Source organism: Alexandromys fortis, unplaced genomic scaffold (assembly GCF_014885135.2).
Source record: "Alexandromys fortis isolate MF-2015 unplaced genomic scaffold, M_Fortis_MF-2015_v1.1 scaffold_242, whole genome shotgun sequence".
NCBI lineage: Eukaryota > Metazoa > Chordata > Mammalia > Rodentia > Cricetidae > Alexandromys > Alexandromys fortis.
Window position 1 is genome coordinate 691,760 of NW_026068123.1, and position 13,994 is coordinate 705,753.

The 13,994-nt window shown below is 49.6% G+C and overlaps 1 protein-coding gene across 1 annotated transcript in view; it reads right to left on the reverse strand.

Annotated features, from left to right (window-relative positions):
• Dnm2 (dynamin 2) overlaps nt 1-13,994 on the reverse strand; it is an 86,180-nt gene that overhangs the window by 8,204 nt on the left and 63,982 nt on the right. The window contains exons 11-14 of the mRNA XM_050125513.1: nt 12,303-12,373; nt 8,434-8,485; nt 7,544-7,555; nt 4,101-4,214 (exon numbers count right to left, since the gene is read on the reverse strand). Of these exons, the coding sequence (XP_049981470.1) occupies nt 4,101-4,214; nt 7,544-7,555; nt 8,434-8,485; nt 12,303-12,373 (249 nt within the window). The remainder of the gene's footprint in view (nt 1-4,100; nt 4,215-7,543; nt 7,556-8,433; nt 8,486-12,302; nt 12,374-13,994) is intronic.

Genomic DNA, 13,994 nt, shown 5'->3' on the forward strand with positions numbered 1-13,994 from the left:
AGCAGGCCAGGGCTAAGTAACTGAGTCACAGACATCCAGGCCGCCACATCTGGAACTGTTTATATATGATCCGCCCAGGATCAAGAGGCTGCCATCTCACTCACATGCACATGCAAAAGCATGCGCCTGCTCAGACTGCATAACTGCACAGGGACCGCCTTCTGTGGGGTTGGCTATTGACTCCAGCCCTCCTCCAGCCTGCCTTCAGATTTCCTGAAAACCCCAACTTTCTCTAGATCTGAGCCAGTCACCCTGGCCTTGCCACGTCAGAAGAGCCCAGGTGCAAGGATGAATGGAGGACCCCGGAAGACGTGAAGGCTCCTGTCCTGCACTGAACTGCCATCCCTGCCATCCCAGTGTTCAGACTAGCTGTTCAGCAGGCTGTGATATGTACAGTAGTCTGCACATTGGTTAGGCTGGGCTTGGGCCAGCAGCAGTGGGAACAGATCACCCGAGGTGAGTACCACCATCTGTGCCACTGTCCACCACGGAAGATTCTGGAAGGAAGGAGGTGGGAAATGTAGCCCCAGAATTGAGAGCCCTGGGCTGGGAGGGATGTCCTCAGCTGAACTGAGCCTTTCTCCTTGCTTCTTTTTCAAGTGGCACTATTCTCCGTTTTTTGTTTTCTTTATTCCTAAAATAAAGAAAAGATGCCATCTGGTCTTTACAGAAGGCTTGTCTACAAAGTGGTCTGCTTCTCACAGATGGCTGCTACCTGCGATGCTGAGGGCCTTGGATTCCAGTTTGTTTTATCTTCAGCACACACAGGGCTCCTTTTCACTGTTGTTGCTGTGGCCCTGCCACAGGACTGGTTTATAGTAGGCTTGAGTGCACGGTCCTTCCCAGCGAGGGGAAGAAGCTCTTAGTATACATCTTGTCAGTTAGGCCCAGGGCTCCTCTGCAATGGCCTCTCCATGACAGGCCCCTGGAAAACCACACACATACTCCTGGTCTGCCCATCTGTCAGGTTACTTTTTTTAGAGTGCTGGAGCTAAAACACAGAAACTCAACACTGGGGTGCCTCACCCTGGGGGGCACAATCCCTGACAGTTTGATGAGCTACATAGAAAAGCTGGTCTGGTCACGCAACTGGGCTCTCCAGGGAGCACTGTGCAGCCTGGCTCCCTGAACGTCTTTGAGGCAGGGATCACCAAGCTCACAGATGCAGAGACAGGAACAGGGATAAATCCAATTATAGCAATAAGTGAAATAATTTTAAGAACAGAAAAAGGAGGTTGAAGAGATAGGTAGTTAGAAGCACAGCCTGCTCTTTCAGAAGTTCAAGTCCCAGCACCCATGAAACAGCAACAGCTTTTGTAGTAAGTCCCAGAAGATCCTATGCCCTCCTCTCACCTCTGAGGGCAGAGCATGCACATGGCAGACAGACAGACACGCAGACCACCACCCATACACATAAAGATGTAAAAATATAAACAAACAAACATAAAACCAAAACAAAGCAAAACAACCCCCCCAAAGCCCTTGGGGCCCACAATGTGTCTCAGTGGATAAACCAGCTTGTTACCAAGCCTGATAACCAGGGCCTGATCTCTGACCACATGGTGGAAAGAAGCAACTGCTCACTACAAGTTGTCCTCTGACCTCCATACGTATGTATACTATGGCACATGCACACCCGCATACACACACATACAATAAATAAATAAATGTAAAACTTAAGAAACAGAAAAGAGGAGGTTAAAAAAAAAAGAGGAAGTAAAACCCCAGCACCTCAGTCAGCCACTGAGGAGCAACCGGACCTACACCAGTGGCCAATGGGAGGAGCCTGCAGTTTTAGAGGCTTCAGATACCCCAGAAATGTTCATGGTAGCTCACTGATAAAGTCCTTCAGGTTCTAGAATCATCCAAAAGTAAGCCTGTGGCCTTATGTGGAAAAGGGAAGCCAGGCATTATCGTCAAACACCCCTGAATAAACACATCCGTCTTGGGTGTGGGAATGGCCTGAACTCAGGGCAGAGGTGTCCCTCAGAGAGCTCCCCCCCAACAGGAACCCTTCCTTATTCTGCAACATGAGGCTAGCCACCTTCCAAGGTTTCAGTTTCCTCACCTAGCCATGGCAGTGCCAATCCCAAGGTGGACTTGAGGACCCGTAAGATGGCTCAGTGGGAAAAGGGGCTGGCAGCCAATGCTACCCATCTGAGTCTGACTGGTAAGAGAGAGCACAAGTCTTGGAAGTTGCCTTCAGACTTCCATGTCCTCTGTCTCGATTGTGCACATACACTCACATAAATAAATGTAACACATTTAAAGTCTATAAAGAAATAGAGGAACATGCCTTCTGCATGTAGCTTTGTGTGGCCTTACCTAATCTGTGAGCCTGGCACGGGGTGAGGCCTTGTGGGCATGCAAGCTTTCTATCTTTTTTTTCTGTTTGTTTTTCAAGACAGGTTTCTCTTGTAATAGGCCTGGTTGTCCTGGAACTCTGTAAGCCTTTAACTGACAGAGATCCTCCTGCCTCTGCCTTTTTAAAAAAAATTCCATTTATGTACATTGAGGTTTTGCCTACATAAGGGTGTCAGGTACCCTAGAACTGGAGTTATAGACTATTGTGAGCGGCCATGTGGGTACTAGGAATTGAACCCTGATCCTCTATAAGAACAGATGGTGCTCGTAGCTGCTCAGCCATCTCTGCAGCCCCTCTGCTTCTGCCTTCTGAGTACTAGGATTTAAAGGTGCATGCTGAAACTCCCCCTGCCTTTCAGTTGTCCGGCTGCCCCAGTTCTACCTACTCCAACAAGTCTCCAGAGTGGGTCACCTCCATCTTTGTCCTCCCAAACCTCACAGCAAAAACCAGAGAAGCCTGGGGCTCAGTGGGTAGAGTGTCTCCTTAACACATACAAAGCTCTGAACTCCATTCTTGCCTCATAAGCCCAATGTGGTGGTGCATGCCTGTCATCCCAGCACAGGGAGGTTGAGGCAGGAGGACCACAGTGTTACCCTGAGCTACATAGTGAATTCAAATCCAGCCTGTGTTCTTTTTGTTTTGTTTTTTTGGAAAAAAAAAAAAAAAAGACCAGAGAAGTCTGGCCTTGCCAGTGACAGTACCTATACCATTTCAGGGGCCAGGGCACCAGCTGGCCAGCTTCTAAGAAGGGACAATGAAATATACAGGAACAGGTTTTCTGTCTGTCACATGCAGCTCCACCATGCTTAAGCCCCAGCACCCCTTTGGTACACTGATGGTGAAGGGTCCCTCCTATATATATGGTGGCTAGAAGACCCTACAGAGGTGACTGCGGATACAAACCACTGGAGTGCATGCTGGGAGCAGGGCCCTGTGCGAGACCTGGGACTAGATCTCCCCTCAGCTCCCTTAACAGTGGCAGAGAACTCAGGGTAGGGTCCACCCTTCATAGAGAAATGTATGCATGGTAAAGTTTCAGGGAAACAAGGCTACCCTTGAATTAGTACTGAAGGATGGGGCCGGGAACTCTTGATCCTGAGTGTTGGCATCAGAGACACGACCACCACGTCTGGTTCATGTGATGCTGAGTGAGGATGGAACCCAAGGTTTCATGTGTGCTAAGCAGGGATTCTACTGACTGAGCTATAGCCCTCATCCGATTTTTCTCTTTTGTTTCTCTTTTGTGAAGGTCCTATGTACATCTGTATGTGTAGGCACACATATGTGCGCATATGGAAGCCAGACAACCACTTCAGGTATCATTTCTCAGGTGCTACCCTCTGGCTTTTTGAGATAGGCCTCTCATTTGCCTGGAATGTGCCAGCAGGCCATGTGTCTGCCTTACCTGTTGAGACTATGAGCACACACTGCATAGGTTCTGGGATTGCAGTCAGGTCTTCTGTGGCAGGACAAGTACTTTCCCCACTAAACTGTCTGCTCCTGGGCCTTGAGACAGACTCTTCCTATGTAACCTGGACAGGTCTGGAAGTTACCACATATCCTAGGCTGCCTGTACTCCTTCTCAGTGTGGAGATTTCAGCATGTTACCATGCCTGACTGTAAACTCTCTTTCTCAAGTGACTGAAGGAACAAATGAGTGCTGGCAAAGGGAATTGGTTTTGGAATCACCTCCTTCTCTCACCTTAGCAGGCCACCCTTGTCCCCAACTGCTCACCTCCTCATCCTTGTACCAAGACAGGGACTCAGCTGTCAGCACAAACCAGTACTCCTTGGAGCCGCCCTTCATCAAGCTGATATTGTTGATGGTCAGCCAGCCCCTGCGGATCACCTGGTGGGAAGAACTCATCTTAGCAGGGAGGACAGCCTTGTTGCCTCGTCCACCCCATGCCCCTCCCCAGAATGGATGGAAGCCTGGTTCTGTGGCAGGGTTACCTCCAGCCCCAAGCCAGATCCTAGCTCCTAATCAACCCATGCAATCCCAGCTGGGAATCAGACAGGCAGCTGGGACAGGGGTGGGGATGGATGGAGATACAGACAAATAGAAAGCAAATCACTAGCCCAGGGATAAAATTGCGAGCTGGGACCTAGAAGGCCCTCTGTGGTTAGAGTGATTTGAATGGCATGCAAAACGAAATGGACATCCTAGGAATGGCAAGGGCCTTAGGCCAGGGGGCTGGGACTAGGTCATAAGCAGTGGATATTAAGAACTGCACTTCCTTGGGTCAGACAAAGTAAGCAGAGATGCCTTGATGGAGAACCCATACCACGCGATGGCTGGCACTTCCTGGGGTTGATCCACAGAGGTGGCACCCTCCCACAAGCTCTTCCGTGTGCAGGTGACCAGTGCTAGGGACTATTTCTAGGGACCCTGAAAGGGTCAGCAGACTGGGACCATGTCCCAGCTAACTTCAAGCATAGCGAGTGTACTTTTCAATGCATGACAACCCAGGGGTCTGGGCTGGGAGACCTTCCATGGAAAGGGCTCATTGGGCCTTATCTGTCATCTGGATGGGGAACAGAAGCCAGGCCAGCCTGGGGACTCACCTGACTACTAGGCACAGGCAGACTGGGGGGGTCATGTTTTCATGTTCCTGTGATCCCTGGGACATGGAGGCACATGTAGGCCTGAGCCCCCCACCTCCCGACCTGGGGATTCTGGGGGACAGCCGGAAGCATGCAGAGGTGGCAACAGAGATGCATGGGACTGAGGCAGCAGAGCATGTGCTGTGCATAGCCATGGGTAGTTGGGGAGGCTGATGTCAGGGATCCCAGGTAGGATGGAGTAGGAGAACCTAAAACAGTCTGGGGCCTGGAGTTGAGGCTTCCCCTTCCTTATCCTGTTGGCCTCCAAAGCCGCCACACCTAAACAGGGCCTGTGTGCACCTACTCTGCTACAGTGGGTACATGCGGGCTCCAAGTTGCAGACCATGAAAGCTATAGCGGTCAGTAAAGTTTCAGGGACCCCTGTAAACCACTGAAGTCCCTTCTCGGGTTGGGAACAGCATAAGCTGCCACTTGGCATCCCTCATTCTCCCTGGGAGGTCAGAAGACCTCAGACTCCTAGAGTTGCCTGGAGGCCCAGGGAGGGCTCGATGTCCATGCTAGGAACAAGAGTGACTGCCTCATACTGATTCATACCAGAATGCCCTGGGCTCAGCTCTGAAGGTTCAGCATTCCACAAAAACCCTTGACCCCAGACCACCTAGGCTGGCGACCTACAGCTGTGTTCTGTCCTGCCAGCATGGTAGAGGCCCTTTCACTTAGACAAGAGCTCCCTGGGCTTAGCCTCAGTCTCCACATGTTAAGGGAAAGAAACTGGGCTCAAGCTGCCACCATACCCCAAGAAGAGCAATCTCATGTGGTAGGGTCTCTGTACACATCATCAGGTGTGCCATCGTCCCTTGGAGGTCTGGCCCAGCTGCCTCCACTAAGGGTAAGAGCAGTCAGAGGGGCTGACTGGGCTTCAGGGCACATGGGCTGACAATAGGTCCCAAGACACCCTTCCCTTCCAGGCCCCTGCCCGTGGGAACACCCCCATGCAGTCTGAGACAAAACTCTGCCCTATGAGTAGATACAGACTGACCCCAGGAAACAGAGAAGGCTGTGCCTCCTTATCTCCAAGGCAAACTGGGAACCCAGGTAATATAATAGTGCTACCCAAGGTCTTAGGATGATAAAGAAGCAGGGGAGAGGTGTGGCAACAGGAGAAGCAACTAAGGCTCCCATTTCTGGGGTACACAATGATAGGTATGCAGGCACACAGAAGAGAGAGGGCCCATCCTGGTGGCTTGGAAAACAAGGTGAGCTCAGCAGGAGCCATGATGGTTTCCTCCCTGGGTGAAGATCACCTGGAAGACCAAGTATGGCTTGGGTACCCAGAGGCTGTGACTGCACATGGCTTTGTGGCCAGAAGAATGGAATTAGGTAGGAACAATGGCTATCTGGGCTAGAGGGGAAAAGCAGTACTTGACTGATTTACTCATGGCCTGAGAATGACCTAGTCCCTGGCCCCTCTTCTCTAACACTGGCCCAGGCTTCAACCTTGACCCAGCCTGCTTTTGCCAGGACCCAGGCCCATCAAGGACCCACCACTGGCACAGAATTGGCTCAACCTTTACAAAGGCTCCAAACCCCAGAAATATCTTTGCAGAGGGCAGCGGTAGCAGCAGGAAAATATTCTGGAGAAAGGAGCCTGCCAGGGCTAGAGGCCAAGCTGCTCGCAGGGAGTACCTCCACCTAGAATCAGCTCTCAACAGAGCTGGGCCTCGCACCCTTCTGACACCCCCAGCTCCCAGCCCTTGTGCAAAGGGAAGAAGTTACCCACAGTTAAGATGGCAAATACAATATGCACCAACTGACTGATGGGAGCTGCCCAGGAGCACAGCAACAACGTACTGGGATTAATTAGTGATGTCTGTCCCAGGCAATGGAGAAGAACAGGGGGAGAGTGGAACTGAACATCCACATGGATCATCCTATCTGCCACAGAGGCAGTAGGCTAGAGGTAATCTAACTATTTATGCTCGTCATGGGTACAAGGAGTAGGATAGCACATGGAGAAATTAAAAAATTACAACAATCAGTCACAACAGCTAGAGAATGGGGAGTTGATGGTATGCATATTAAGAAAGAATGCCAGGACTGATTAGCAATGTCTGCACCAGGCTCACTGTGGAGGAAAATCACAGGAAGAAGTGTTGGATCACTTAGTCACGTCTGCCATAGGCACAGAAAGGGCAAATCTCCACATGTGGTAATAACACAGGCTCTGGTCAGTCAGTGATGTCTGCACAGAAGGCAGAAAGGATAAGGGTGGGCAGCGGCAAGAATGAATTCCAGCAGGATCTGAGCAAAATCTTCCATGGTTAGGAAGCTGAGGGGGGATGGAGGCTATATGTGAACTGCGTATTTGCCATCTCTCAACTATGGACACCAGGAGAACCTGTAGGAACCAGCCAGAGAAGTGTGCCTCCCAGAAAGCAATTGGTTAGTATTTTTGTGAGAGCAAAAGATACCCAGGACAAGAGGTCCAGTGACAGCAGTGACATGTGGCTCCCCGGTTAGTTCATTTTTTAGTTGTTTGAGTAGAAGGTGAAGGGTGGACCTCCTTTGCTACTAGATTCTCTAAGTTAGCTACCACACTAAGCAGGTACTTACCAAGATCTCCCCCTTTGAGAATGTAAAGTTAGGGTTGTGGGTCAATCAAGAAAGAATAGGAAGAAGAGAGATGGAAGGGACGTGAAGGGACAAAGAAAGAGCGGAAAAAGCACAATGACAGGAGAAAGAAGAGCAGAGGAACAAAAAACAGCAAAAGAAAAAAAATGACATGCTATTAATTATATTCATGGTGTTAATATTTAATTCATTATCTTCTTCAAAACAAAAAAGCAACAACATATGTACTACCTATGGCAAGCGCAAAAAAAAAAAAGAAAATTCAAAATCATGCAATTGTTATATTTCTCCCAAATCTCGCTCTAAATCGTGCAAGATACAACAGCACAGCACCCCACCCTCACTCCAGCCTGACATGGGAAGGGGGTTGGGGGACAGTAGCAGAAACTGGATAGAAAAAGCCCAACCAGACATATAATACTGGTATTTATGAAGCCATTCATAAATATACAAGGCCTCTAAAGCTGGGGTAAGATATAAAGGAAACTTGGGGGTTTCCAGGTATGGATCAAACCACCTCCATCTTTCCTGAGCTGCCTGTGGCATGTTCCACGTCTTCTACCTACCTGATTCGTTCCTGGGGCCAAGAGTTAGGAAACACAATCTGCTTGCTTACTCCTCGGGGTGATTGCTACACATTCTCCTACTTTGAGGGTCAACTCTAACTTTTACCTTAGATGTCAGATGAAGCCTCTGGGTGCTGGAATTTGGTCTCTAAGCCCTGTGGGAGCCATAGCCCTAACAGCTATGTGGACCAGAGGCTGACAGAGTGAGTGGCCACTCAAGTGTCAGTTCCCGTATCAAGTGCTATGATGGGGGTTCAGTGTGTTTCTATCCCCAGAAGGGAATGACGGCTGAGGCAGGGGAGCTACCTGATTGGGTATGGCCCTCTTCTTGTTCAGCTGTGTGCTCCTCTGCTGGGCACTGTAACAGAAACAGAAGGCATGTTCGGATGAGATGCGGGAGGAGGCAAACAGAGACCCCAGTAGCCCAGGCTGGGGTGTTTTCCCTAGAAGCACACTGACCCACTAAAGCTAGAGGCAAGGATGTGGCCCCTATATGCAGAGGACACATAGAGTACATGAAACAAGAATAATGTATTTGCCTAACCCTAGCTTCTAGAACCTTCTCACGGCCACTCTAGAAGCACCAGCTATTTCCCACAAGTCACTGGGAAGTTAAAGCTTCAAAGAGAAGGTGTAAGATGCAGGGGAAATGGGACAGGGAGCTGGCTCCAGGGGAACCTGAGTACAACATACCACGTTCTCTTCCCACCCAAGTCTACATCAGTCTAGAAATGGCTCTCATGATAAACCCTGACTCTGGGGTTCACACTGGCCAACGAGGCTGGCTAGAAGAGCCTGACTCAAGCCAGAGACGTAGAAGAGGTCTCTGCATGTTTTCTCATCAATAGTCACACTCTCCACCCTCACTTTTTAAAGGGGATTACAGCAGACCAAATGCAAGACCTCATATAAGCTGGGCGAGCGCTCCCTCACGGATCCGCAGCAATTCTAGCTCCCTTTTCCTCTCTCTTCCTCGGCCCCCCCTTACAGGGTCTCACTAAGTAACCCTGGCTGTCCTGAATCTCACTATGTAGACCAGGTTGGCCAGTAACTGATTGAGATCTGCCTGCCTCAGCTTCTCAAGTGCTGGGATTGTGCAATATCAGGCTTATGATTTGTCTTGAGATAGGGCCTCGAGTAGCCCAGGCTGGCCTCAAACCCCACACATAGCCTAGGATGACCTTGACTCCTGATCCTCTTGCCTTTACCAATCTAGTGCCTCTATACCTGTTTATGAGGGGCAGGGGATGGAACACAGGTCTTTGTGTATGTCAGGTAAGCACTCTGCACTCGGTCCCTCTAGGCAGGCTATTTTAGTTCCCTCTCCACACTGGCTTTCATTTATGCACTGCTCTAACATTGTATAACCACCTGAGAACAACTGTGTCCTGTCACTTCTCTGTTGTATTTTCCAAAAAACAAAAAACAAACAAACAAACAAACAAAAAAAAAAAGAAAGAAAGAAAAAGAATAAAGATCCTGGGCAGAGATGGCACACACCTTTAATCCCAGCACTCAGGAGGCAGAGACTGGTGGTTCTCTGTGAGTTCAAGGATAGCCTGGTCTACAGAGTGAGTTCCAGGACTGTTACACAGAAAAACACTGTCTTGAAAAACAAACAACAAAAATAACTCCCCCAAAGATATGTGTGTGTGTGTGTGTGTGTGTGTGTGTGTGTGTGTGTACCACATATGTGCAGGTGCCCCTGGAGGCAGAAGCCAGAGGCATTGATTGGATCCCCTGGAGCTGAGGTTGCAGGTGGTTGTGAGCCACCTGAAGTGGGCTCTGAAAAGAGCCCAGGTCCTCTGTAGAAGCAGCCAGTGCTCTTGACCACTGTGCCCTGTCTCCAGCCTCATCTTACAGCTCTAGTTGTAAGACTGCAGAAGATACCAACAGCAACACGGCTTGCTTCACTCCCCGCTGGCTGCTCTGAGACTGCCAACAGTGCAGGCCAGCTGAGTCTCAAGTGGCAGTTAAGGGAGTGCAGGCTAGCAACCCCAGCAAGTGGGAAGCTAAGGTGGGCAGAGCACGAATCTGAGCCTAGCCAGGGTTACCTAATGGGGTCAGGGTGAGTGCATTTGAAGGAGATGGGCTCCTTATTCTAGATTGTTAAGGACTGGAAAACTAAGAACTGATGTAGAATCCCACCCAGTGCTCATCCTAACACTATCACCCCAGGACTTGTTTTATTTTAAAACTTTTCGTAATTTTTTTGGGAGACACGCCATTGTGAATGTGGAGCTCTAACTAGTCACGTGGTTTGTACACCACGCACTTTTATCTGCTAAGCCATCTTATTGGCCCTAATTTTTTAATTTTTTTTAAGGGAAGGTCTCTTATAGTCCTGGCTGGCTTCTAACTCAGATATATAGCAAAGGTGACTCTGAGCTGATCACCCTGTCTCTTGGGTGGGATGATAGGTGTGTGCTATCGTGTCCCTTTGATCTGGTGCTGGACTGGCCGCACACTCTACCAAGTGCTCTACCAAGCAGGCCACGTTAGCAGCCCTCAGGGCTTTTCTTCTGGGGTCTAGGACGTGAAACAAAGGAAGGAGGTGGGACATCTCACACAAAGGAATAAGTAAGTCATCACTCACAGCAAGACTGTGTGATGACAAGGACCCTGATGTAACGTATCTGAATTGTATTGTGGCTCCCTTAAACAGCAGCAGAGACGGTGACACCTTTCCCTGGCCCTAATCAGAGACTTCGGGTACCATGGCAAGTAATCTAAATTCTTCTCCTCAGCCTACTTCCTCGGAAGGGTCTCTCCAGGTCCCTCAGGCTTTTTGTTGCTATCCTCAACCACCCACTCACTCCCTAATCTGTGTGCCCTATAGGGACAGCCATTTTGGGGTCTTACCCACTGTCCATTCCACAGACCTGGGTGGGGCCTTAGCTCAAAGAGTAGCTCTGCTGTAATCCAGGGGCTCCTGGAACATCCCCAACAAGCTTGAGGCCTCCCAGGGAGTGCACCCCAGGTCACACACCAGGGAAAGAGGCACACAGCAGGCAATACCCACCCTGTGACCAGCTCCTCAGTATAGTAACAGCTGGGTAAGTGGGAAGGCCCCGGAATCCAGAGAAAGAAGTGAAGAGGTCAAAGGAAAAACAGGAGAGATTGTGAGAAGGAACTGTGGATGAAGTGTGAGAAGCAGAGACATTGAGGTGAGGAAACCGGCAGCAACCAATCAGTGGGGCACTTGCTGTCCATGCACAGCTGGGAGAACAAGATTTAAAGAGGCTGCACCCCCAGCACATGGTGCAACCCACACCAGGGAAGAAATGGCCCAGCTAGGGCCCTGGGCTATACGTCATTCCTTCACTCACTTCCCTCAGCTGCCCTGTGCCTGGCCCACAACAGATGTTTCATCAACTCTGCCTGGAGCACCAACCTAGAAGGCTCTCCTTTGTCAAGAGGTCTCCAGAACCCTAAAGTCAGGCCCCACAGCCCCCCCCCCCCCCAGGAAGACCCTCTGGACTTCCAGGAGTCCTGAACATACTGTCCTTGTCTGTGTCTGCACAGGAAATTCCTGTGGGCAGGCAGGAGGACCTGGCTGGGCCTGGAGTGAAAGTACACTAGTAGACAGACACAAGCGAGATGGTCTTTGTTGTGTGCTGGTGTCTTATTAACCACAGTGAAGAGAAGCCGCATGACCCACCAGAACACCCCCAGTGGCACTCAAGTCTGCCAGCTGGTCCAGTGGTAATGGCTGACCCAGGGTCAATACGCCAGATACCACGCCTGGTTATGTGGTCTATCCCATGGCCGTGTGCATGCTAGGCAAGTGTGCTAACAATGGAGACAAATTCCCAGCCCAAGGTTCTGGTTTTAAATCTACAGTACGTATGTGGAAAGCAGAGTGTGTGAGGTGCTCTGAATATGGAAAGGCCAGGAGTTGGGTGTGTATTGGCCAATGAAAGGTTCTGAGAAGTCTTGCAGGGGTGTGAACCTGGCTGGCTACCCCCTTCCCTAAGCATGAGCATAGAACCCCCACGTTGACCCTGAGATATCCACAGGTAGACTGCTGGGTGAAGACACTGTGACAAAAGTCATGATTAGCCCCCAAAAGTTTTAAGACATTCTCAAATGACTCTGCACTTGGCCCAGCATTCCCACCAGCTGGACAGACACTCTAGTGCTGCCCCTGTGTCACTGGCTGTGTAAGTACATACTTGGCAAATCCAATGAAGTCTTCATGGTTCGTGTTGATGTAGGACTGCTCAATGTCAATCAGAAGAAGAATCTAGAGGGAAGCAGGGGTGGTTGTGAGTATAGAGTACAGAACAGCAAAGAAGGCAGCACACACACACACACACACACAAATGCACACGTGCAAGCGCGCACACACCAGCAGAGGGCAGCAGGCACACTTGCTGCATTCCCACAGCCCTCCTAGGCAGGAGCTCAGTAGGAAGGCTGGATCACCAGGACAAGGGTGGGAAGAGCCCCACAGGAAGACTGGGCTAAGGGGACAGTATCTGGTAGCCCAATGGGTAGTCATGGGTACAGTCTGATCACAAGAACTGGTATCTACCTTTGGCCCCAGACTGGGGCCTAATGTTACTAAATTATGGAAGTGGATTGGGTTCATTTTCTTCTTTCTTTTTCTTTTCTATTGGTATTGCTGGGATTGGAGTCAGGACTTTCCTTACACAGCTTCCAATCACAATGCACTACGACTTCAGACTCGCCTTTGATCTCATCAGTGCTACTTTCAAATGGAAAAGCTCATGCTTGCTTGCAGCAAACCTTCATGGCAATGTGTATATATTATATTGAACAAGAAATGGCGTGGACTGCACGGTGACCACTGCTGCTGGGCAAAGTTCCAGAATTTCCACATTGCAGACCACCCTTCTCCGCATCTTTTACTTTCACTTTCTTTTGGGGCGGGAGGGGGGGGGAGGTTGAGACAGGGTTTCTCTTGTGTGACAGCCCTAGCTGTCCTGAAAGTAGCTTTTGTAGACCAGGCTGGCTTTGACCTCACAGAGATCCTCCTACCTGTCTCCCGTTAAAGGTGTGGCCACTACCGCGTGGCTCTACTTTCATTTTCAATGATTCTCAATATTAATGCATTTCCCTTTAGGAAATTTTGTGCAGGCTTTAGTAAAGGATAAAAATATGTACAATGGTAACCTCTCTATAAACAAAATAATACTTACCAAGAATTCCATTGTGCCCTCCTAATTAATTTCACCAAGAATAGCAATGTTAGAGATTTACCAGACAAAGCTGATCCCAAGGATAAAATGCCTACAGTCCAGATCCAGAGCCCATGAAGAGCAAGAGTTCAGTTAGTAAGTATAGAGAACTTACTATGGCACGGTATGATGGGAAAAGAGGAAGATAGCAGGATCGTCCCTTTTGGGAGCGTTATGAGGGGAGCAAGCCCACATAGCAAGATTAAAAATTTGTAGAACAGTGTCTGGTCCCCAGAAGAAGTCCTTTTCCCAAGGTCAGTCATTTGGATAAGGGTCTCCATTGTGGGAAGCAGTGTTTCTGCTTCCTAAAGCAGTGATTTTCCTTATCTCTGGCAAAAGGAACATACGACCCTTTCATTAACAAGTGACTGGTGCCAATGTCAATGCTAGATATCTTAATCCCAGATCTCAAGCCCACCTCAGCTCACATGCCCCCATAGGGTATATACTACTGTGCTTTTTTCCCCTCCCTGTTGGGGAAATGCTGTTGGTAGCCATCTCAATTCATCCTTAGGCCATGTCCATCCTGTGTCAGCCCCCACCACCACCTACCTACTCCATACATCTCCTCTGGGCCTTCAACTCCCACCCAAAACAGGTCTTTGGCAAAAACCAAACATTCTGAATTTAAGCCAGCCAGGGTAATGCGTTACTCTTTTCTTT